This window comes from Lissotriton vulgaris, chromosome 5 (assembly GCF_964263255.1).
Source record: "Lissotriton vulgaris chromosome 5, aLisVul1.2, whole genome shotgun sequence".
NCBI lineage: Eukaryota > Metazoa > Chordata > Amphibia > Caudata > Salamandridae > Lissotriton > Lissotriton vulgaris.
In genome coordinates, this window is record NC_141693.1 from 1,932,909,777 (window position 1) to 1,932,936,380 (window position 26,604).

Genomic DNA, 26,604 nt, shown 5'->3' on the forward strand with positions numbered 1-26,604 from the left:
TTAGTCTACATTTACAGTTGAGCGCAGTACCAAGGTACATCCCTACTTGGGTGTTTTTATGGGTGACGACCCATATACATTTTGTTTCCTTACTTTTGGGATTGTTGTTGCAGGGTGTGTTGACCTTTGTGTCTGTATGCATTTGCTTACATTGTTTACTTTGAATGTTACATTTTATATTCTTACAGAATTGCACTATTTGCTCACTCTTCAAATAGTTTTCTTATATTTGCATGGGGGAGGATGGTGGATATTGTTGCTCAATTTTTGATGCTGTATTGTAACCATCCTTTCTTGTTTTAATAATTCTCTCTTCTTTGATGTTCTGTCTTTTTGGCTGCATCTTTGAGATTCGTTTCATTACTTACTTTACCTGTGTATAGTTTTCCCATTGTTTCCTTTTGCTTCTGTTTAAAGAAAAAGGGATAATGTTATATGGTCCCCTCTGTGTTGACTTGCTGGAAACTAGAGACAGGATAGTAAGAAGAGAGAAGAAAGGAGAGAAAGAGTAGAGGTAGGGTACAAGAAGTGTGTTATACCCTACTTATTTGTATAACATGTATTCCAGCCCTGCTGCCTCTAGCTGCTCAGCCAGAGTGTGAGTTGGTCTTAGAATGTTGGTGTGCCTGTGATGCGTGGAATGCCTGGGTGTCTGAGTGGGATGAGTGTTGACAGTTAGAGATGGGCTGAGCAGCTAGGCAGGCTGTTCCTGGTGGGGCTGGTACCACACTAGGCTGGCTGGAGTCAAGACTGATGTAACTTGGACTGAGAGATAATAAAGAAGACTTAAATATACATTCTGGCTCCTGGTGTCTACCTTCATAGGACACAGCATAGTGTTCTCTCGTTATGAGCCTAGTCTGGGGTTATATGTATTGTAATGTAATGTATGTATACTTGTAAAGCGCACTGTTACCTCGTTACGTGGTGTCCTGGCGCTGTATACCGCTGGGGAACCCGTCCTGGCTTTCCCTGTGAGAGGGCACCCCCAAGGTGAAGCCAGGCATCCCCGGCGCTGCTGGGGCCGTTGTGGAGATTAAGCAAGCTATTGCCCAGAGTTGCAGAGTGGGACCCATGGTTAGCGTAGGCACCTAGGCGAGAATTATCGAGTCCGCGGACATTGACCCAAGACCCTGCCGCGCCGGGAATTGAACCCTGGTCCCGGGCCGACTTCTGCTTTAGGGTCTGCCCCTTCTAACCAGTGAGCCACACTTCTCCATATCACTGTGTGGGGTCCGATCCCCCCCCCACCCCTGGGGTCCCAATTAATGTTCCATTTGTAGGGGGCCCCAAGCTGCCCAGTTCCTTCATTTCGCATCTTATTCTCATTGACATCTTTCCCGATCATTTCGGTGCCATATAGTGTACAAGTATGAAGAGGCACACATGGGCAGAAAAGGGAAAGAAACAAGACGCGTGGCCGCTAGACGCGATCTATGGTGGGGGAGGAGCGGAGCAAGGTGCTTGGGGAGCAAGCGAGAGGAAAGCCAGATGGCGGCTGTGCACGTGCCGGAGCGCGTAACCGCAAGCTTTAGGCCACAAGCAAAAGCTTGTTCTCGGATTTCTAAAGCCCCACTCACTAAATGTCTGGCCAGAACAGCGCTTTTGCTGGCTCAGATGAGACCTACAACCGGCCAACCACCCACATTGAATATCGCATCGAGCACAGGTCGTCATTGCATCATTCAAAAACAGACCTACAGTGCCATCTACTGGCTTCACAAAGTAAATTAAAACAAAGTCTATTATAACGAAAACATACAAATATAATAAGGAAATGCAAAAATCAATTTAATAAAAATTTCTTTTTTACAAAATTGAAAACAGCAAGCGAAAACATAAAAAAATATATATAATTATAACTATTGGTTTAGGAGGTCGTGGTTTAGGTACAGGTAGTTGTTTAGGATTCGTTGTTTAGCCCACTCGTTGTTACAATTTCCTTATTAAGGCCGTTTCCCGTTAACAACACCTACCGTGCTCCTAGCAGGTGGTCTGTGCAACTTTTTTCCTCAAAGCTCGGGTGGTTCCTTCTGTGCACGGGATGCAGATAGGCCTGCAGGATAAAGGCAAATGTGAGAACAGGGTCCTGGTGGATGCACACTGCAGAGTGAGGTGTCAGGCAGATGACTGGAGGTGAGAGACAGTCATGGGAACTATAAAAATATCTAAACAGTTTTTTTTATAGATTCTTGCACCTTGAGAAGACATTTTCAGGTCTGCTTTAGAAGTCTCTTGAAATGAGACCATACATACATGAGGAGTAGAAAGGGGCCAACATATTAACTGTATGACTGTGTGTGCAAAGCGTGAACCGACTTTGAGAGCGACACAGCAATCCACAATGCTCTCAGCCACCGAATGAAAACAAGACATTCAGTCTATGACTCATGTCAATTTAGAGTATACTCAGTAAGATGCAGCCAGGGAGTCATACATTAATGCCATATAATTTTTGCATTCTTAAAATCATAACCATCAAATACGGCTGCAATAGATCTTCGTTGACTGAGAGTTCTATAAAGTACTTATCCACTACTGGGATCAGCAGTGAATTTAAATTTTGTGTTCAACAATTAATGTGGCCATTTGTAAAATCTCCCAAGTAAGATTGTGCATTTCACTGAAGTTGGGTGCCAGTCCTAAAAGAGAGTGCAATACTCAACATACATCATGGCGTCTAGTAATTTCCTTACACATTATTGCATTATTCACCTATAGGCCAACCACACCCACATCAGGCCAACCATACCCATATCAGGCCTATAAAGGAATCCTCAGCCCCCAGGCATCTAAAACAATCATTTCATATGTTACTGAAGCCCTTCATTCTGAGTGTTTTGAGGATTCTCGCACCTGGTAATCCCTGCGTGACGCATTTCTTCTGTTTACAAGCTGCAGTGTCCAGATGGCGAATAAGCATGAGTATCACTGTTTCTGCACCGGTTCCCTCATGTTTCTCACATGTTCTTGGCTGTTTTCCTTTTCTACCTGCCAAAAATGTTCATGGGGCAAAATATCCATGGAGTGCGGCTGTGCTGCGCAACTTGTAAATAACGGGCCACTCGTAATAAGAGCCTAGAATGATGTGGGTGATATGTCCCATGGGTAGGATCTCAAAATAAACCGGTTGAAACTTTCTGGATTACGGGTTATCGTTTTAACAAGACAGCAATGTCTGCTCCATTGTGCATCAGACAATGGCAAACCCAAATCTGAATCCGATTTCTTATGGTTCTCTAGAATTCCCTTCCGCAAAGCTTGAGGGTTATCCCGCAGCTGATGCATTTCAGGGAAGCACTAAAGAGTTGTCTGTATATGTTATAGAATTATTTTTACTGAACTCCTATAGGCTAAGTATGGTTCTCCGGTCAGTCGTCTACAGCGCCTTAATGCCTTCGGGTAACTGTTGCGCTCTATGCATTTCAAATCAAATGGCCCGCTGTCAGACCTGCCTGCCTTAGGATGGTCTTCGTCCAAAATGTTTTGTCTTTTACCCTCCTACTATTTTGCTGACCTCGTTTTTAGGTCTCACGACCTATCAATGCGCATGCGCATTGAGCGGAGCGAGATATAAAGGGGCTTAAACAGAGCTTACTGAGATCGGGCGATTCCATGCTGTGCCCGTGAAAAGCTCACTCAATGCGCATGTGCATTGCCATAAAAAGCGCGTGCACAGACACCAGCCTCCCTCCCACAGTCATCCCCCAGCGTGCGCTGTGCCAACAAGCCTTTGAAGTGAAGCTTAGCTACCCCCGCCCCTCCCGCATTTCTCCTCCCTCCCTCGCCCTTCAGCGTGCCTTCAGCCTCCATCCTTTCTTTCCCTCTTCCTTGTCTTTAATTTGTTTTCTTTGTTAGTGTTAGTCTTCCTTTTGCCTTTACGGTGTCGTGCATCTGAGCAACTACAGTGTGACTTTTAAATTTATTATTTCTCTTAAACTTTTACCGCGTTTGGGATTTTATTTTTGTGTGCATTTCTGGTGTCGGTATTTACTGTACATTTACGCTTATTTCCTATACACTTACTGTCTTACCCAATCCTGTACGTGTTCATGAACAGCTTGGTTGCTGCTGTTTTCCCCTAGGACTCTATTGCGGCACTCTCAGTTGCAAGGCGATAAACATAGCACATTCTGTCAGACCGGCATCGGAAGCCGCAGCCAAATGGAATTGTGTAGAGCAAACTACAATCCCCCTACCCAACAACCCAGCTAGTCACTTGAACAACCTTGTGTAATACTCAATGCGTTTGTAGACGTACACGAATACAAAAAGGATTTGTTTCCAACTTAAATGTGCACCCATCAATTAAGCATTTCTTTTCGCAGTATTCGGAGAAAAAAAATGTGTGTGCAATTTCTATGCTTTTGATTTCTTTCCCTCTCACTTCCTCAAAAGAGACCCCCTCCCCCAGTCTCCAACTGGATGACGTTGGTATTGAATTACGAAAAGTTTCATCTGTGAATAGCAGACAAAAACCCGGCATTTAATTACAGTGTTGGGGATTACCGCTGTTTACACCCAGAAAGACAGAAGATTAACGTGAGCGAAAATCGGTTCAAAAGTGCTATGATTATATAAATAAATGATATTGTAGCCCTCCACATGCAATATAATTTATTTATATAACACTGCATACCACTTGCAGTGCCAAGGTCACAAGTTGCTCAGCCGTCTGGCCTGCTTTTCGCAGCCAATGCTTCTTTATGCTCTAGGCAGCCCAGGTTGTAACGTTCACAAAAGACTTGTTTTTTAAACGCAGCGCTTACAAACATAGACAGCATACACAAAAGCTTTCTCAAAATACAGCATGAGAGAATTCTTCACACACACAGACACACACGCACGCACTCACACACAGACACACACATGCATGCACTTGCAAACAGACTCACATGCATGCACTCACATACACACACCCACATGCACACTCAGACACACACACACACATGCACACACACTCACACTCACATGAATACTCCCACTCAGACACACACGCACACAACTAGCACAACTAGCGGCATCCAAGGAGTGTTATGTTTTCCCATCACAAGGAAAGCATGTGCAGCACATTTTCTGCCACATACGAGAAATATCACAAACTCTTGCGTAGGATGTATTTTTATGTTATTTTGTATGCTAAAGTACTCAGAGAATAGAAGAGTAATTAAATTCTTAGTTCCCCTAGAGCTTTGACAAGGACATTCTCTGCCTTTTCCAGGAGCAGTTAAATGTGTTTCTTCTTTGCCGCTATGCAACCACACAAATGGCCAAATAGCTGATGCTGCTTCACAATTAATTTGAAAAAAACCTCTCCGTAAGTCAGGAGACAGGCAGGAAAGGCTACAAAAAGAAAGTAGCAAGCCTCACCTGGCAGCAGTGTATTAAGGGGAGCTATTTTTGGTTCATTAAAATGAGCGATCACGCACTAGTGGTCCGTGACCAGTTCTTTGCCTGGATAACCTTGATCCAGCTTTTGCCCATGACCAGGATTATGATGCATCAACCGTCTTGTTATTTTGCCACTAACTTTACCAAGAAGTGGGCTACACTATGGTAACATCCCTCAGTGCTTTATGTTATCTTGGATGTCAGAGAAACGACAGCCTTCCCCCTTTTAAAACAGCTGGCTTCATTGCCAAGCTTGTTTCCTTAGTATTGTGACAGCGGAGGTTCCTAAGTATTGAGGACTCCCCAAGGCTTTATGCAGCTCGGTTTCATGTAAGATGAGCGAGTGAGTGAATACTCCCACTCAGACACACACGCACACAACTAGCACAACTAGCGGCAGGCTGAAACACAAAGTAAATAATAAATAAAAAACAACATGTAATCTTTATGACAGGGATTACACTGCCACTGACAAAGGTAAACAAAAGTTAGCTCAGGATCTGCAACACTGCATGTTCTTCTCTTCGCTCAAGTTTGACTTGCAACTGTGGGGAGGGGGCGGTGTATTCGCCAGAGCACTTCCACCACATAATCTGGAAACATAAATCACCCCGCCCTCCCTCTCCTCATTGTTCGGCTCCCATTTCCTGTAAAGTTCAATTCACAGTTTCTGTATTTTGTTGTCGCCTTTACATAGTGCATTACACAGTGAGTTACAGCCCTCAGTTCATGACAGGCGACACTGTTTCAAGCTGTTTTCAAACTTTAAAGCTTTATTACAAATCACAAAAAAGATGTTAATATTTCACTTCTGTTCTTGGATTTTTGTCACAATAAAAACACTGAATATAATCTTCACAAAAGGTATTTACAAAAGTCTAAGCTATTGCCATTACAAATTAAATAAATTATTTAACAATTAATTTAACAAAAAAAATAAAAACCATTGTTATTTGTAATATTAATACATCTAAGCCACGTAAATAAAAAACATGTTGCATTACAAATGCTATAGGTGTCACATTTGCGAAAGTTATAACTATTGGCATTGTAAATGAAAGAGCTATTAATTTAACTATTTTAACAAACACATAAATTTAAAAAAAATGTAATTTATAAGACCAATAGCTCAAACTTTCCTAATGCGAGACCTATTGCATTTCCAATGCTTGTTGGCCTTACGGCTCTGTGCACTCCACCACGCCTAACCGGTGCTAAAATGCTTATAGTCATTCCCTAAACCGGGGTAAAATTGCCTTACACATGATTGTCTTGTTTAATTTACTTATACGTCTCTAGTAAAGTGGTATACCATATACCCAGGTCCTGTAAATCAAATGCTACTTGTGGGCGGCAGCACTTATTCTGCCACTTTCTTAGGCAACCCCTTAAAACATGTCCCAGGCCTACCATCGCAGCACCTATGCAGTTTTAAAGTGGCAATTTGAGTTGGCAATAAAACCTCCTAGCAAATACTTAAACTCCCCTTTTATTGTATATAAGTCACCCCTAAGGTAAGCCCAAGATAACTCTTAAGGTAGGGTGCATTGTAATTAAAAGGTTGGATATGTACATTAATGTTTTACAGTGAAAAACTCCTAAATGTATTTTTCACTATGGTGAAGCCTAACTCTCCCATAGGATAATATTGGGTTGCCTTATTGCATTTAATAAATGCTAACATTGGATTAGGAGCACAAAGATTCCATGCATGATTCCTGGGAAATTATAATTTAAAATCCTCTTTAATGGCAAAGTCGGATTTTGAGTTACAATTTTTGAAATGCCACTTTTAGAAAGTTGAAAAAAAAACAAGGACAAAAAGTCTTAGACAGAAAGTTCACTACTGTGACACACTCGTAGAGTGCCTACTACCTGATTAGCCCAATCTCATGAATTCATATACTTAAAACATGAATGTTTAACAAAATCGAAAATAACACATCGTGACATATTTTGTTGGCTCCTTGGAGAATCGATTTTTAATATCCGACACCAGCATTTCCGGTGTACCATTTCCTTGATGACTGAAAAGAAGTAGTACGGTGTGATTCTGTCAGACTTCAGTCTGGACAGACAGTATTTAGCATGGAGGTTCCCCTGAAGAAGGGTGGTTTTTCACCCGAAATGCATTATCCACGCATGGTATTTTCTGATTGACATTTGAGAGTCAATGAACTGTTTTTGAAAATTACACAACTTGATTAAAAATATCATTTGAAGCAACGGAGTGATGGTGTCAACTAAATCTAATGGGTTACTGTGATTTAATGATGTGTTATTTTCGATTTTGTTACACATTCATGTTTTAAGTATATGAATTTATGAGATTGGGTTTATCAGGTAGTAGTGCGTCACACTAGTGCACTTTCTGTCTAAGACTTTTTGTCCTGGTTTCTTTTTTTCAGTTTTGTATCAGGTGATAAGGTAGAACCGCCTCAGCAGGTGCACACTTTAAATTCAACAGGTTTCATTTCTACTGAAGATAGAGTGAAGTAGGGTATACAGGAGAGCAACACAGCTGTTTCTTTGTCTTTTACTTTTAGAAAGTTGGCACTTTTCTGCCCTATTTGGTGCCTGCAGTCTGTTCCTTGGTCACACAGACTTTCGGTAGTTAGGGAGGACTGTTCCCATGAGGCACAGGGTCAAGACTGATTTGCATATGGCTGCGTCCAAACTGGGGTGGCGAGGTAAGCAAAAGAATGATGGATTAAACCCAGATCCTTGTGACTTGGGGTAAATATTTGCATTGTTCAGCACTCCGTCCATCAATTGTTTCTTTTGCATTTGTCGCCCTAAGTGGGAAGGGTATGCCCAGACGTGCATCCCTGCTCACTGCACCACTGGATTCAAGCTAGCCTGGCTGATATGGTGTGATTACCCGAAACCAGTCTCAGGATGCCTGTTTCCGGTCCAGGGAAGACCTGGCTTGGTAGTTCGGACTGGACTGTTCTCAGTAAGGCACAGGGTTAAGACTGATTTGCATATGTCTGGGTCCAAACTGGGGTGGTGTGGTGAGCAAAAGATTGATGGATTAAACCCAGATCCTTGTAACAGGGGGTGAATGTTTGCATTGCTCAGCATTCCATACATAAATTTTTTCTTTATCATTGGATTGGGAGCACATAAATATTCAATGCCTGATCCCTTGGAAATTGTATTTTAAAATCCCCTTTAATGGTAAAGTCAGATTTTGAGTTACAAGTTTTTAAAATGCCACTTTTAGAAAGTTTGTCCTTTTCTGCCCTATTTGGTGCCTGCAGCTTGTTCCTGAGTCACATGGACTTTGTCTATTCCTCCCAGACAGCCACACCACAATAGAGGGATTAGGTCTGCCTGGATGGGCCATTGCTGGCAGGCTGGAGGGATGGAGATGGGCACAGCCCCACTTGCAAATCAATAGGCTGTTCTAAAGTCAAAGGACTTTAGAACACTTCATTGTTCATACAGCCAAGCTGGAGCCAGGGCAGGAGAGGCAGGAAATGCCAAGCACTTCAAAGGAAATTCTCTAAAGACTTATTCTACATCAAAGAAGGCATCAGGTATAAAAATAGGACTCTCAGACCCACTTTTCAGTTAACTTTCTAGACCTACGGAAGGACTCTCAGACGACTGCCCGCTGCTTTGCTCTGCTATGTACTTCAGAAGACTGCTTTGCTGCACCTAAAGGACTATTCTGCTGTCTGAGGCATGCCCTACTACTTGAGCCCTGTCCCTCCTCTTCCACCCAGGACTACCAGAGTGACTTCAAGGGCTAGTTGGCTTGACTCCTGATCATAGCATCTGGGACAGAAAAGGCTCCAACCATCTTGTAATTGCACCTGGGCCAAGCCTGAGTGGGCCTGCCCCTCCAAATGGTGTCTCTTCAGTCTTGGCCCTTGGAGGTGGCCTGCAAGTGGTGCAACTCCGGTCCTGGCCTACCAGTTATCCAAAACTTGGGACTCATTTGCTAAAACCGCTTTGAGAACTGAGAGAAGACTGGGACTAACCTACTCATCTATCCGCCAAAGTTGCTTCGCCAGTCGGACTGACTTTGCGGCAGCTCTCACTACGTTTTTCTCTACAGCAGCAAATCTTGTTCAGCAGGCCTTCGCCAAAGGGGTAGTTGGCCTCTTGGAGCCCTCGTTTGCTACAGCTTCCAGTTTTGTTCCATCCACTAGAGGTTTTCGACTTCTTAAAAAGAGACGAAGTTTGAACATGAAAAACTTCACTGCAACTTCAGCTAGCTGCTTCCCAATGAGGACACCTCCTCCTCAGACACCACCTGCAGCCGTGCCTCTCAAAATTACTAGCATCTAAACACATTTTTGCTGAAATTTCTTCCAAAGTCCGAAGGTAAGTGCTGACCAGGTCCAATCCACTTTTTGTATCCAATATGCGCTCCATCGTTGTCTGCTGTATTTTTCGACTATGACCTTGAGCAACTAGATGCCCTCTCTTTTATCTTTTAGGTGCTAGTTTTTAACTTAAACTTTAAAAATACATAATTCCAGTTCTACTGGTTCAATTATTGGCATTTTTGTGGTAAAGAATTTATTTAAAATTATTACATTTCTTGCATTAAGTTTTTACTTTATTACTATTTGTGTGCTGCATGAATACTTTACAAATTGCCTCCAAGTTAAGCCTGACTGCTTTTGTTGCGTAGCTACCAGAGGGTTAGGCATAGGTTAATTTAGTGACCTTTGGGGGTTCATCCTGACAGGGAATGTAGCTGATGCTTGAGCAAGGTTAATACCCCACTCAACCAACAACCCAATTTCTCAAACCTGCTATGCTTGCTCTGCACGGGGCTGCATCGCAAATAGTACCATGAAGGAAAGTTACTTTTCCCCTGCAGTCAGAAATGCTGGTGAGAGTGTGTAATAAGCTATTGTTAAGCGAGTGTTCAGGACAGCTAATACCAGATCCTGGAAGATGTTTCAAATGGATATATCTGTATTTAGATCTCCTGTTTTGGTATGTACTGCATGAACATGTATTCCGCATTCCTCAGAAAAATGCAATATACAAGATCCAAAATCACATCAACTACACCAAGCTGGCTTCCTCTCTTACGCACGCACCTTCCAGTAGAATCCCACAATGAACAGCATTCAAAGCCTTATCTCAAGCAGATGTTGCCAAGACACTAAACTCCCACGAAGTCAGTTCTTACGAAGATGATGTTTTGCCCTCATCCTTCATCAAAGCACTTTCTCACCTGTACTCACCATTGTCAATGCCTCTCTCACTCGAGGCATCTTTCCAGAAGCTCTAAAGACAGGCCAAATCCTCCCAATCCTAACGAAGGTTACACTAGACCCTGATGACCTCGTCAAGTACCTCTGCCCCGTAACAGCTCATCACTCACCTACCATTCATCGGCAAGATCATTGAAAAAGCAGTCTATTTTTAACTCCAAGATCATGTCACTATTAACCATATCCTGCACGACTACCAGTTTGACTTCAGATCACATTGCAGCACAGAGACTCCTACATCACACACAATAGAAGATGCCCTCTTGACCACAGATAAAAAGGACCCCTACCATCTGATATTGCTGAACCTTTCAGCTGCCTTCAACACAGTCAACCATCCCACCCTGGAGATTCAAATGGAATTCACTGCCAATGTCCTTCACTGGTTCTCCTCCTACCTTTCCAACCAAGACCAGTTTGTCAACATGGGCTCCTCCAGGTCCCAAAAGATACCTGTCACCTGCCTAGTCCCCCAGGGTTCCACACTGTCTCCTTTCATCTTCAACCTGTACAAAGAGTTGCTTGGTGCTCTGCTCACAGATAACGTAGAGTCACCATTCTTCTGTTTTGAAAGTCTCCTTTCCTTCAGGCGCCCAATGCTTCAAACACACCCTGCGCGTCTTCCAGACATGAATGTCCAGCCCTACCTGAAACACTGCCCAACCAACACAGAGTTCCTGTTATATTCCAAGAATGAGAAACAGTACACATTAGTCTCAATGAAATGAACTTTGACATCTTTGAATGCCAAGTCTCTTGGATTCAACATGGACATCAAACTCACTCTCAAGAAACACATCGCAAAAACAATTAAAACAGCTTGGTACCATACCCTTTCCTAAAGAAACAGGTTGAACAGTTTCTCCCAGAAAGCAACTACAGAACTGCTATTTAAGCTATCTCTCTTGCATCTGGTTGATGATAACGCCCTATTCCATGGCCTCTCAGACTCCATAATGTCACCTGTTGAGGTCATCCTACACATCGCAGCATGTCTAATCCAGGACCTGAAGAAATATGATCACATCACCCCCATCCTGATGGGTGCCATTGCCCACCCCTTGCCGTTCGCACCATCTTTAAAACCAGCTGCATCATGGACAGAGCCACAACTACCAGCAACACCGTTTAGATTGCAGACAGGCTCACTATCGCTGGTGGTTCCTGGCACACCCGCAGCCAGGTCACCATCAGTCTGCACACTAAAAAGTGTAAGAAAGAAAAACAGAAAAGGCTGCAGAGCTTTTCCATCTATGCACCCAGGATCTGGAACAACATACCTGTATCCATCATGACCACCAAAACACTGCTCTATGTATTTTGTGAGGAACGATTCACCTGTAACAACAGTTCTCATGCAAGGAATCCCTCCCCCTTGTGTCTATTTATTTGTGGGTGGTTGTATATCTAATGATGAAAAACAAACTCGGTGAAACATCTTCTAGGTCTAAGCTCTTTGAACTGAAGTGAGCCCCACTCACCTTTAAAATAAAATACAAAGAAATACCACCTTGTTGCTCAGGTGGTACAGTTGAAACTATTTTTGCTTTGATTTTAAATGTATGAAACATTCCTAAAAAGTGCAAGAAGAAATATTTTTTTTTTCATGGAATGGATATTGAGGTTTTAAGTAAACAATTGGGGTGTTTCTGAGTTGCAGCTTGCTGCAAGGTATTATCTATACTTTTAGGGATGTTTTCCCCATTGACATGCTATTACAACTCGTAAGTAACTGTTGTGTTTGTTACTTTCTGATGGCAACCCTAGCACATTCCCCTTCATCACAGGATAATCTGTCACCTGCCTTTGACTATGCTCAATTTCTCTTGCCTACTCCGTCATACAACATCTGCGTATCTCCTTCTACAGTCCAACCACTAGCACACCACTGAACCAACAAAAAGTTATTCCCATTCTCCAAACCTCCTCTCTTCTAAATTCAACTCTAAAAATTTCACTCACCTGACTTTGGAATTGAATTCTATCTTGTCTTCTTTTTCACCTGGTTTTTTGTTCTGGACACCAATTTCCACTAAAGCAATGTCATAGTCATAGAATTCTGCAATTTTCGGCTTCTTCTTGTTGATATTATAATTTGGATGGATTATGACATTTTTTACTTTATACCTCTTGCCTGTGAATGCAAATAAATGACCATATATTACAAATGAAACACATGAAATAATTTCTGTGATGCACCACAGAAGACAGCTATATTCCAATCCTGGTGAAAAATGAGCTTATCTGAAGATAGTTAGGAGATACAAATATCTAATTTAAGCTGAAAAGAAATGCGTTTCTTATTGATGAAGAGATGATTGTATTAACCTCAGTACAAATTGTGATATATTGTGGCGAGAGTTAAGCAATACAGGGGCTAGCTTGAGGACTCTGAAACCCACTGATTATTTCTGTGGGACTATTGCCACTTATTTTAAACATAAGATTAAAAAATCATAAATGTGTATTTGATAAATGCTGTAGAATAATCCGGAGATTACACAAGACCAACAGAAAGAGAGATATCATGGGCCAACATTGTTTTTAGGTCAGGCCTACCAGACAGCTAAGCTTTTTGTTGCAAAAGGCCTATTGTTAGCTTACCAAAAATTTACAGTGGGCTTAACCCAACAGAATGGTGAAAGGCTCGTAGATCTCTGTGACCTGAACAGTCTCTAACAGGCAGTAGCGCATTACCACACATAAAGAATACACAAGGCACCATGAGTGTCACCTTACCATTCAAAATAGAATCAGATCCACCATGTCTGCATTGCCAAGACGTTCCAGAGGTCCTAGCAGGTTGTGAGAGTGATGAGGGGGCAGACGTGGCATCAGACCATCACCATGTTTTGGCCAGGGTAAAGCTGAAGAAAGCATGGATGGAACTGACAAACCACCACAAGCAATATAACACCACCCTCCTCAAATATGCACAGAAAAGGAGTTAATAGTCAGTCGCCCTCAGGATCAAGTTTCAAGTCCTGCAAAAACTAGAGGACAATAGAGAAATTCAGTGGGAAAAGATCAAAGAAACAGTGACCTGAAAGGAGGAAATGGGACCCAAGAAGGATCAGCATAAAGAAGGGCTCTCCAACGAGATGCGAGAAAGGAAAAGAAAGCTGCTGTCAAAACCTGCTGAACAAGAGCGGAAAAAGTGAAAGCTCAAGGTGAATACACCAAAACCAACAAGGAAGCAAAGAGAAGCTTAAGAGCAGACAAGCGAAGAATCATCAATGGTCTTGCCACGGAAGCCCAGGAAGCAGTAAGCCATGACAACGTGACAGAAGTCTACGAGATAACAAGGAAATTCTCCGGCAGATACAGCAAGGCAGATAGACCTATTACAGACAAAGCTGGTAAGACAATCCTTAATAACGAAGGCCAACAACGAAGATGGGTGTAGCACTTTGAAGAACTGCTGAACTAGCTCATACCACAGAGAGACCCTTTGGAAACTCTTACTCCACTATGGTGGGCCAGATAAAATCGAAAAAACCATCAGGAACTCTTACGAGGGAAGGATTTGCAAGATGGTCCATGAAGGAAAATTCACATAAGCCTTACAAGGTGAGGACTGGAGTCCTCCAGGGTTGTTTGCTCTCGCCTTTTCTTTTTCCTGCTGGCCATGGACTGTATAAAGAAGACATCCACAGCATGGAGAAGAAATGGGATCCAGTTGACAACCTGGATGCAGCTCGATGACATGGACTTTGCAGACAACCTGGTCCTACTTTCCAACAGCCATCTACAGATGCAATAGAAGACTGACAACGAGGCAACCACAACAGCACAACTTGGCCACAACATCCCCACAGGAAAAAACAAGCTCCTGAGGGCTATCATGGACAGCACAACTGCAGTCACGCTTGCAGGTGATGCACTGGAAGAGGTTGAGGCCTTCACCTACCTGGGCGGTGTTAAAGAGAAGCAGGGCTACACAGACGACAATGTCAATGCAAGAATCAGCAAAGCAAGGGCTGCCTTCATTCAGCTAAAGAAGATCTTGAGGTCCAAGGACCTAAAGCTGAGAACCAAGATCGAGCTTTTTAACACCAGCGTAAAATCGGTCCTTCTCTATGGAGCAGAAACTTGGATTACAATAGTGACCACCCCCAACTAAGTCCCGACCTTCAATCACCAACTAATCCAGACCTACATTGACACCTGTCTGAGGAAAATCCTCCATATCCGCTGGCCAAATGCCATCAGCAACAACGACCTCTCGCAGCAGACCTTCCAACTCCCTGCTCATAAAGAAATCATCAAAAGATGCTGGGGCTAGATAGATCACACCCTTGGCAAATCCACTTCATACACCCCGGGCAAACCCTGACCTGACATGCTCAAGGGGAAAGGAAAAGAGGTGTAGGAAAGTAGGATCTGCTTTCATGCTTACCCCAACTTTTTGCTGGTGTTATTCTGTTTTGTGTTTAGTCTGTCTGGAATACTGCTAATCAGGACCACAGTCACTGTGCTTCCTCCCTAAATTTGACAATAGTAAGTACCTTGGTACCTTCCCAATTGGCTACTGGTGTACCCCTGTAAGTCCCTAGTATATGGTACTAGAGAGAGGGCTACAAGATCACCCGGAGGGATCGCACCGCCAACCAGATGGGAGGAGGCATCGCCATCATCCACAGGAACACCATCCGTCTCACGACCAGCACCGACAACACCCTGACCACCGCCGAACACCTGCATTTCCAGATCCACACCGACCCGAAGACCACCCTCAGAGGCACCCTGATCTACCGACCTCCGGGACCACGCACCCAATTCAGCGAGGACATCGCCGACTTCGTCAGCCCGTATGCCCTCCCCTCCGCCGACTACATCCTCCTGGGGGACCTCAACTTCCACCTGGAGAACAACAACGACCGCAACACCAACACCCTGCTCGACAACCTCGCCAATCTTGGACTCAAGCAGCTGGTCTCCACCCCCACCCACCTCGCCGGACACACACTCGACGCAGTCTTCTCATCCAGCACAGACATCGCCTTCAGCCACGCCACAGAGCTTCAATGGACGGACCACAGCTGCGTCCACTTCACCTTCAAAAGAACGACGACCCACCACCACCAACAACAGACCGCCCGCAGAAGCTGGAACAAGATCACAGCCGACCAACTCGCCACCTCCCTGAGCCAGCACCCTCCGGCCAGCTCAGCGAACCCCAGCCAAGCCGCCGAAAACCTCACGAAGTGGATCAGCAACTGCGCGGACAAGCTCGCCCCGCTGAGGACCCCGCCCAGCAGACCCGGCAGCAAGAAAGCCCCATGGTTCACCGACGAACTCAAGAGCTCCAAGAAGAACTGCCGAGCCCTCGAGAAAGTCTGGAGAAGGGAACCAACACCAGACAACATGACCACCTTCAAGATTGCCACCCGGAAGCACCACCAGCTGATCCGCGCTGCCAAGAAAACTGCATTCAAGGACCGGCTAGACAACAACGCACACAACTGCAAGGAACTCTTCAACATCGTGAAAGAGCTATCCAACCCCAGCGCAGGTAACAACAACATCACCCCATCGCAAGACCTCTGCAACTCCCTCGCCTCTTACTTCCACAACAAGATCGCGGACATACACAACAGCTTCAACAACCAACCAACGCACACCACGACCGAACAACCACCCCCCACCACCACCCTCCACGCCTGGACTCCGATCAGCACCGAAGACACCATCCGCACGATGAACTCCATCCACTCCGGATCTCCGACCGACCCCTGCCCTCACCACGTCTTCAACAAGGCCGACGCTGTCATCGCACCCCACCTGCGAGACATCATCAACACATCCTTCGACACCGCCACCTTCCCTGAGAGCTGGAAGCACGCCGAACTCAGCGCTCTACTCAAGAAACTCACAGTGGACCCCACCGAACTCAAGAATTACCGCCCCATATCGCTCCTCCCGTTCCCAGCCAAAGTCATCGAGAAGACCGTCAACAAGCAGCTGGCCGCCTTCCTGGAGACGAATGGATCCCTCGACCCCTCACAGTCTGGCTTCCGTGCCAACCACAGCACCGAGACCGCCCTCATCGGCGCCACCGATGACATCCGAGCCCTGATGGACAACGGAGAAACAGCGGCCCTCATCCTCCTAGACCTCTCCGCGGCATTCAACACCGTCTGCCACCGCACCCTAGTACAGCGCCTCAGCAACGTCGGTATCCAGGAGAAGGCTCTGGAATGGATCATCTCCCTCCTCGACGGAAGAACACAGAGAGTCCACCGTACAAATCAGAGACCACCGAAGTCATCTGCGGCGTCCCTCAAGGATCCTCGCTGAGCCCCACCCTCTTCAACGTCTACATGAGCCCCCTCGCGGCCATCGCACGCCAACATAACCTCAGCATAATCTCCTACGCCGACGACACCCAGCTGATCCTCTCCCTGACCAACGACCCCGCCGCCGCCAGAGCCAACCTGCACGAAGGGATGAAAGAGGTAGCCGAGTGGATGACGACCAGCCGCCTGAAACTGAACTCAGACAAGACGGAGGTCCTCATCCTGGGCTCTTCACCCTCTGCCTGGGACGACTCCTGGTGGCCTCCCGCCCTGGGCCCCGCACCCAAACCGACAGACCACGCACAAAACCTGGGCTTCATCCTGGACTCCTCCCTCTCCATGACCAGGCAAGTCAACAACGTCTCCTCGGCGTGCTTCAACATCCTACGCATGCTACGGAAGATCTTCCGGTGGATCCCCACCGAGACCAGGAAGACCGTCACCCAGGCCCTCGTCACTAGTCGACTGGACTACGGCAACGCCCTCTACGCCGGAACCACCGCCAAGCTTCAGAAGAGACTCCAGCGGATCCAGAATGCCTCAGCCAGACTCATCCTCGACATCCCACGAACCAGCCACATTTCCGGACATCTGAGAGACCTGCACTGGCTCCCCGTCAACAAAAGAATCACCTTCCGCCTCCTCACCCACGCACACAAAGCCCTACACGACCAAGGACCGAGCTACCTCAACAACCGAATCAACTTCTACGCTCCCAAACGCCACCTCCGATTGGCCAACCACGCCCTCGCCGCCGTCCCCCGCATCCGAAGAGCGACTTCAGGAGGAAGATCCTTCTCCTACCTGGCCGCCAAGACCTGGAACGCCCTCCCGACCGACCTGCGCCTGACCCAAGACCACCTCTCCTTCAGGAAGAAGCTGAAGACCTGGCTGTTCGAGCAGTAGCGGCACCCCCCTCCCCCCAGCGCCTTGAGACCCTACGGGTAAGTAGTGCGCTCTATAAATGCCATTGATTGATTGATTGATACTAAGATACTCAGGGCATAGGTATACCAGGGGTCTCCCGTGGGCTACTGCATGTATTATGCCACCCATGAGAGACCACTCAAACTGTGACTACAGACTTGCCATTGTAGCCTGTGTGAGTTGGTGCTAGCACCACTTACAACAGATATATATTTCCTTATATCTGAGGTCACTGCACCTAAAACCTATAAGTCACCCCTATGGCAGGTTCTTCAGTCCTGCGGGCAGGGTGCTTGATTTCAAGTTTGTGAGTACCCCTTCATGTGCAGGGCCCCCCTACAAACCCATGAGTCGATTCCCAGGCTTTGTAAGTGCGGTCAGCCATTTTATACATATAATGGTTATCAAGTCAAATACGAGATGTCTAACTATATATTGGCTGCACTGAAACTGGTCATGTTTGGTATCAAACATGTTGGAATCCTACCCCAACACCGGTTCCAGCGCTGGATGTTGGATTCCATGTACTGGGGGCTCCCCTAGGGTGCTCCCATGTATTCCCAGTACCAGCCTTTCAGGGTCTAACCAGTGCTTAATTTGTAAAATAAGAAGTCCAGGTGCTCAAATATTTGTTGGAGGCCATACCCACTTTCCCTTGGCTACAACCCACTACCTCCACAGTGGGTCCTTACTTCACCATACCCGCTCTGTTCCCTCCACCAGACCAAACAAACGCCCTTACACCTCCCTCCCTCCTGCTGTCTCCACACACCTGTGCACTTTCCCCCTTGCGCTCAGCCTCTATCTAGACAAGCTCAAACCCCCACCCCCTTCTGGTGTTTCCAAGGCCTGTAAACTCACCCCCTTCAGCTGCCAGTCCCCATCTCTTCTGTTCTATCTTTGAGGCCTCCTCCACTCTCAGCCCTGAGCATGTCTGCCCTCCCCCATGTTAAGTTCTCGCCTGGCTGTCCCCTACTTTCCTTCGGGTTTTCGCTATGCCTGACACCTCCCCATCCTACATGCCCTTCTGACCCCCTCCCTCCCGCAGGCCTGCACACTTGCTCCTCTCTTCTGCTTTCTAAACATAGATTTGCCCCTCTTTCCTGCTCTCTGCTACAGGGCTGCTTCCCCCTCCCTTCTGGTCTCCAGTCTCCAATCCTAGACTGACACAGACCGACCCCACACGCCCTTCTGTACTCTTCCCCCGGCGAACATCACCTGTGCTCCTCAGCCCTCTCCAGGCAGGCCTCCAAACCACCATCACCCCTGCTCTCTCCTCTGTCCATGATGGGGTGTTCTCCAGGCCAGCCGCATCCCCGCTTTTCAACCTTCTCTGCATACCCCCTGCAGGGAGGTGCCCCAATGTGATGTCAAGTCACTGCCTCACTCTACACACTAACCACCCACAAGCAAGTACATCATGTACCAGGACATGCCTGCCAACAAACCTTCACCCCCACTGACCCTCAAACTCCCCTGGGAGGCTGCAGCCAGGTCCATGGACTGAGGCCTCTGGATTCTTGCACTGTTCTTGAGCTTCATTTTTGTGCCAGGCACATTCTTGCATGGCTAGCCCTCCGGATCCTGTGCACACTATGGATGTATGCTTGTGAAAAGTTCAGTTGGGGGGAGATTTGGGTTTATTTCCTTTGCTTTTCTTGCGACCTGATTACCGCCACTTAGGTTTGAAATTGTACATGTTAGACTGCACATTTCGGAATGTTGCAGTATTGTTGTTTGAAAATAAATATGAATAAACTGCTTGTGCAAACAAAAGAGTGCAGAGCGATAAGAAAAATTTCGAAATGTGTCCATAATCCTACCACTTGGGGGGAGATGATTTGGAATAGGTAACACAAAGACGGTGAAACTACTCTCTACACAAATAAAATAAAGTAGGAAACGATACCTTGAAAAGGGTGCTGCTGAAAAAAAAACACTTTTGCGTGCAGAATGTCAGTGTGCCAGTCAGTATGCCTTAATTATAGCGCCGATGGTCATTCTGTTCCTTGAATTGAATTCGTAGCAAGACAGTCCTAAAGAAACGAAGTAGATTATTTATTGGATCCAAGGGCAATGTTGCCGGACACCAGGGACGTCACAATTAGAATAAGGCATTGGTGAGTTGTGTCTTTTATTCGCAGCACCGTTCTCATAATATGTCAGTTAGCAAATGTGCTTCTGAAGGCCCCTCGTGCTTAAAAATTTTCTTTACTGTGTTTGATGTAGCAGAAATGGATTTACAGTCAGCTGCAGTGGGCTGTGCAGGGATTATTCTTACTTTTGAGATGTCATCTCGACCAGGGAGTGTTGTACATAGAATAGTGTGTAACTTGGGGACATTGGAAATCAGGGACAAGTGAGACGTGATTTGGCTGCACAGTTTGTGTCACATTTGCAATGTGACCAGAATGATTCTTTGCACTGTGTCGTATCAATACACACGGTGCCCCGCCCGATGCCGGTGGCAGGATTGCTGGGGCCTCTCTGACTTGGTTCAAGTGACCGTCACCTCGAGCCAGTAAAAGCAGCATTGGTTTCCATTATTTACTGACTGTCTGCGTCACGGTTACTGCTGGTGGCTCTTCCCACACTGTGCAAATCACACTTCCTGAACGATTATCACACCTTTTTTTTTTATCCCTTTGGCTTTCATGGACTTTTTCATTTCTTTTGAGCACTGCCAGCCAAGTAAAAGTAAGTACACTTTAGTAGACAGGGGTTAAATTAAGGGCAAGGCCCAGCGCCTTCGGCATCCTCGGAGCTTAGCACTGCACACAGTGCCCTGCCCGCTGCCAGTGGCATGATTGCTTGGGCCTCTGCCTCAGTTCAGGTGACCGTCCCCACGCACCAGTAAAAGCAGCAGCATTGTCATTTTATTACTTCCTGCGATTACTGCTGGTGGCACTGACTTATTAAGATGCCTGCTGCCGCTTCAAAGTGCCTGCCTCGACATTGTGCTAACTGGTGACTCTTCCAGTGCGTGTGCCGGCCGAGGTATGGTCCACCGTCACTGGAATGAACAAGCACTGGCGTTGCCAATAGGTCTCGCAGTAGGAAAGTTGGAGCTATTGGTTTTGTAAATGACAAAGCCCTTTATGTTTTTAAAATGAAAACAAAAAAAAGGCATTGTTATTTGCAATTGTAATAGCTCCAACTTTCCTACTGCGAGACCTATTGGCAACGCCAGTGCTTGTTTAAGCTTACAGAGTACTGCGCTAGTACCTAGAAAGTACCATGCTTTAAACAAATGAACCTTTGTTTAAAAGTGTTTTTAAGTAGCGCTGTATTTTCTATGTATTTCCGTGGTACTCCTTACATTTTGTTTAAAGAATTAAATATGTAAAAAAAAAAAAAATACACTTTAGTACACTAAATTTCTGAAATATAGTGTGTAAAGTATTTTTTTTAACATTTTATTTTTTTCTTAAGTACCTCAGTACTTCCTAGATAAAACTTTTTTAAATATATATGTAAACTATATACTTTATTACTGTTCCATATGAAGTATAATCCGAACTAATTGCTAATGCGAAGTGATCCGAAGAGCATGTATGTATGTACTTGTGTGTCTAATTTAGTGACCAGGGAAAGCGAGCACACACTATGATAGATTGCGGTGCTTTCACTTCAGTGACACCCCCGCGAGCCCCTGGATACTTGGACTGCTGGATCGTTCATCCGACAACTGTACAATGGGCCCTAGAGTTGCAGTTCTGTCATTTTATAGCGCTACGAAGCCACATTTGAGGCACCAAGCGCTATGTAAATTATCGTAGCCTGTTGTTGTTTTATCCGTGCATCAGAGAGCTTGACATATGTCAATCCTCAGCAAAAGCCTTAAAGACATTACTACCCGTTGGAGATCTCGCACGCCTGTTGCAGAGCGCCTAGAGACGACTTCTTGGAAGTCAGTGTGATGTAAAGAAGAGCCGGTAAATAGGCTTAGCTTTGTTGATTTTCTTGCTCAGCTCGAGGTGAATGAACCTCGATCGACTGAACGGAGTTGTGAACTGCTTCAATGCAACCCAATAAAATTACTTCGTTGGCATTGAGAAGAGTAGGCAAATAACTAAAACAAATACAGTTACACCCAAAATAAAGCATAACAGTAGGCGGATTGGGAAGTCAGAAAAGGCAGAATTCCAGTTAATTGCGGTATTCTTCATTTAATAATAAAAAAACGCAGCTAAATGGACCTGTGAAGGGGTGAGGCACTGGGTAGCCAGGGGAGGGCAGGCCCTCTCTCTTTTTCCTCTCAGGCGCTCTTTACCAGAGGGGGAGGGGTATTCCGGGGTGAGGGTGGAAGGGATGGGTTTTCCTTTAAGAGTTAAGAAACTTGAGAGGCTGTTTGCTCAACAATCAGAGCAGCGCGGAGCCGCCAGTGTGTCTAGACTAGCACATGGTGGGGGACAGCCAATGGCTCCAGCGCAGAAGTAGGAGGCGTGTGTGCGTCTCAGTGTGTGTGTGTGTGTGCATGCTCCACAAGAACAAGACCCGGCTCACTTAAAGCCCTGTCTGTAGGTACAATGATCTGGTGTGCAGTGATTACCTATACGAGTGTTGGTTTGCATGTGCTTGAATGCTGATGGTAGTTCTGTTGTTCTACGTGTGCATGAATGATTAAGCATGCTGGCCTACAAGTGCCTTTGTGAACTGATCTACTGCACATGGGACTGTCAGTACTCCAGCATTAGTGACCTGTTTTTCTTGCCATTTATTGCAGTTTCTACCATTATCATAGGACCAGAGCTGTTTTTTTTCTTTTGGGTGCCGTTATCATATGTTTGTGTATTGTTTGGTTATGTATGGCTGCTTGTATTGTGTCAATTAATATAAAAGTTAAATGAGTTGGATTCAGGCAAAGATCTTTGTAGTTGCCCTTCCCCCGGCCTGTGCAGAATGTTTTCCGGGCAGCATCATTAGAGAGTTATTTAGCTATGATGGAGCATTCGTAGGAAGATGTCTGTTTAGGCCAGGGGTCTCCAAACCGGTCCTGGAGGGCCGGATCCATGCCAGATTTTAAAAATTACTACATGTATCTCAATGGGGATATCCAAAAAATCTGGAATGGATCCGGCCCTCCAGGACCGGTTTGGAGACCCCTGGTTTAGGCTAATACTCTGATTGATCTAAGAGGTGCGTTGCTGTAGTGTGGAAGTGTTGTTGGATTGACAGTGTTTTGCTAACTTTGTGGCTATGTGTGGTGGCGTGCGCCTGAAGTTAGCCGGATTCTGTCTTCCATTTTGTTTCACAATTAAGGCAAATTCTGGTTAAACTAGGATTGGGTTATCTGGTCTGGCACACATGGAGCTGGTGGGTGCACCTGGTAAGCTCTGTTTAATTGTTGGGTGTTTGAAGGTCTGAAATGGATTAAAGTGAAGTTTGCATCCTAGCAACAGCAACTATTCACCAAGCAGGAGCAGTGTTGACTGCATATGTTGTGTCGAGACCTGTGTGTGGTTTGGTCGTCCTGTGGGAGAGTAGACCAGGCAAACGGGACAGAAAGAGTGAGTTTGAAACCATCAGTCCATAAGTGAGCAGTGCCAATGCATCTCGGATTTTTAGTGGGTCTGTTTTGGATCTTCCCGGCGGGGTTGCTGCACTTTAGCGGGACGGTACCAGAACGAGTGACGCAGCACGGCTGTATCTGTATATTTATAACTTGAAACGGTGCGTTTATAATGTGCGAGTCTGGAGTTACATTGCGCACGGTTCAGAGAAGTGAAAGTGTCCTGTTTCAATAAAATACAACAAGATGAAGTGCGGGGGAAGGGAAACTGAAAGTACGGCCGGCCGGCCAGCCATGATTAATTAGGGGAGGAGAAGCGTGTTAGGGGAGGAGAAGTAAAGGCTGTGTTTGCGGGGAGAGAGAGGGGAGGTGCTGGTGTGGGAGGAGTGCTGCTACGGCCTGGGGGAAGCTGGCTGGGGAGGGGGAGGAGAAATGAAAGTAAAGGCTGTGTTTGCGGGGAGAGAGAGGGGAGGTGCTGGTGTGGGAGGAGTGCTGCTACGGCCTGGGGGAAGCTGGCTGGGGAGGGGGAGGAGAAATGAAAGTAAGGCTGTGTTTGCGGGGAGAGAGAGGGGAGGTGCTGGAGCTGGGGAACAGAGTTTATGGCCCAAAAGCGCATGCCTGTGGCCACGTGAATGTAAAGGAATCCGCAGGAACGAAGCCCTTGGTTTGACGAGAATTTTCAGGACATGAATTCTCGCTACGCTCAATGCGCTTGCGCGCATTGATAGGTCGCGAGACCTAAAAAAAGGTTACGCACGGCACGCTGCCGCAGCCTCCCAGCCTATAGAACCAAATACGGCCCAATCAGTGGCCCTCCCACCACCAGCAAAACTGAAAGCAAATTAATTTGCATCATGGATATGGATTTATCGGTCTCGCTCTCTCAGCAGCCCTGCAGAGAAACACTCTTCTTCAACGACAGAGGATTCTGGAGACTGTCTGTGAAGTGAACCACACAGCAGTAAGGCAATTATATTTAATTTACTTTGACCATGACGTGCAGACTGCAGTGAAGTTATGTCGTTGATGTAATTTAGCAGTATAGAGCCGGCCCTGATAAAATGGTGCTGAGCACCGGAAAGCACTGGCACAATTTAAGCACTGGGTCTAACAGCAAGCTAATGCTGCTGCCGACCACAGAAACGTTTCTGACCTCCTGCTGCTGAGCTGAGCTTGAGCAGGGGAAAGTAGAACAATATGTTTCCTGTCACAGGGAGGTGTTACCACCTCCCAGACAGGACTTAGTGTATTGGGCTGGGGTGGGGGCACTTGCCAGTGCCACCAGACTGCTTTGAAGGGCACATTTGGTGCCCTTCAGGGGAGTGAAGAAGTCAATGCAGGCACCGCAACAAAGCAGACTGGCTCCTGATGTCCCACGAACTACGAAAGTATCAGCAACACAGGTGGTGCTCCCTCGAGGCATGACCTGTCCTCTCAGGAAGTTTGAGGTCAGTATCCCCTGTCAGAACCGCGAGAACAGAACCCCTGTGCATTGGGTCAACTTGCCGTTGCCAAGGCTTGTTGACTCTGTCCTTCAGGGATCTTCGAGCTACAAGAGGCTTCAGCCTCCAGCATCTCTTCCTGCCAAGATCTACGTCCTCCCCGCAACCCCTGCATCTTGGGCCTGCATCTTTGGGTGAGATGCTGGAGGTCCTCTTGCCAATCCTGTGCCTTCTGCCTATGGGTCCTCTTGAGTGTCTTCTTTGGCTTCAGTGGGCTCCCCTGCTTGCTTCGGGCCTGCTCTGACTCTCCTGCACTTAGTGAGTCCATTGGACCTTGCTGGTCCCAACGCTGCACCATTTTCGATTACCACGTCTTTTGCTGCTGCCAAGGCTTACTGGGGCTCCCTCTGGTTCTTGACTTCTGACGTCGTACAGCTCATGAACGCTCCTGGTTTTCCACAGCATTGCCACTTTCTCACAGCTGCGGTGACAAGGTCACGGTCATCACTCCCGCATCTTCCTTCATCTGTGGTTATTGCTCTTCTGTGCCTCTTGGTCACTTACAAGTGGCATATACTCTGTCCCCTCTGCTTGCAGGAACTCCTCTTCAAGAATCCATCCTTTGATTCCGCCGGACTCTTTCACCTTCTTCGCTAGCGGCATCTTTTCTGAAATCCTCCATTGTGGTCTACGGTTGTTTCAGACGTCATTTCGCACCTATGCATCCGGCTTCCCTGGTGTAGTTATACTGGTTCCTGAGTAATCCAGGGGTGGTGTGACTTTCCAAACTTCTGTCTTCCACGGGGTTTCTTCTTGGTCCACTGGGAAAGGGTCCTTCTTCTTGAAAACTGCGACCGCGACGATTATTGACTTGCATTGAGTACGCGGCTTTGTTTTCACTCTGTACACAGCTTTTGTGGGGTTCCTGGGTACTTACCTCCGGTAGTTCTTTGGATCTCCAGCTCTTCTGAGTCTTCTGGTCCAAATCCTGACTTCGGTTGCAGTTCACGTTCCACTTCTTTAATATATGATTTGTTCCCCTCTGGAGACCACTGTGTATTTGAGCTTACTTACCTGTTTTACTATATTATAAATATCGTGGGTATTGTGTTTATATCTCCAGATAGGAGATATACCAATGTGATAGTGAGTGTGTATAATAAATATAACAATTTTATAACTCCACTGTGTGGTTCTTTTTTGTTTAACCTACACTATTAGGGATTGAGGGGGTTATCTTCAACTTGCAAATTTGGAGCATTATCTGATTCTCTCATCAGGGACCAGCTGGTCTGTTGTACCTATGACCACAAGGTGCAAGAGAGGTTATCAACCCAGAATCCGGACTTAGAAGAGGCTATTAACATAGCTAAGAGCATTGAGCACACAGCTTATTGTGTTTAAGAGATGAAGAATAACAAAGATTCCTTGCCCGATGAGAAACAAGTTAATGTAATTCATGAGGAGAATGATATTTTAAAGGTTAGAGACACACAAGCTGGTGCTAAACCTAAAACTAAAAAAGAGAATTTTAGATGTTTCAGGTGTGGGCATGCTAATCACCTTGCCAATTTCCCCAGGTGTCCAGCTAGAGGGGTTATCTGCAGGAAATGCAATAGAATTGGCAATTTTTCCAAAATATGTAATTTCAAAATTGTGAGCAATGAGGTACATTTGGTACATGATGATCAAGTCCCGGTATCCAGAGATAATCAGTTTGTTTTTTCAAGTGCATGGTGCAGAGGCTGATGAGAAGGTTAATTATCCTGTTTGTGAAATAGTTTTAGATG

At 46.0% G+C, this 26,604-nt stretch overlaps 1 protein-coding gene across 1 annotated transcript in view; it reads right to left on the minus strand.

The window, feature by feature from the left end:
- LOC147717786 (complement factor B-like) overlaps positions 1-26,604 on the minus strand; it is a 472,008-nt gene that overhangs the window by 110,053 nt on the left and 335,351 nt on the right. The window contains exons 13-14 of the mRNA XM_086924573.1: positions 12,597-12,768; positions 1,977-2,056 (exon numbers count right to left, since the gene is read on the minus strand). Coding sequence (XP_086780699.1) covers positions 1,984-2,056; positions 12,597-12,768 — 245 coding nt within the window. The 3' untranslated portion in view covers positions 1,977-1,983. The remainder of the gene's footprint in view (positions 1-1,976; positions 2,057-12,596; positions 12,769-26,604) is intronic.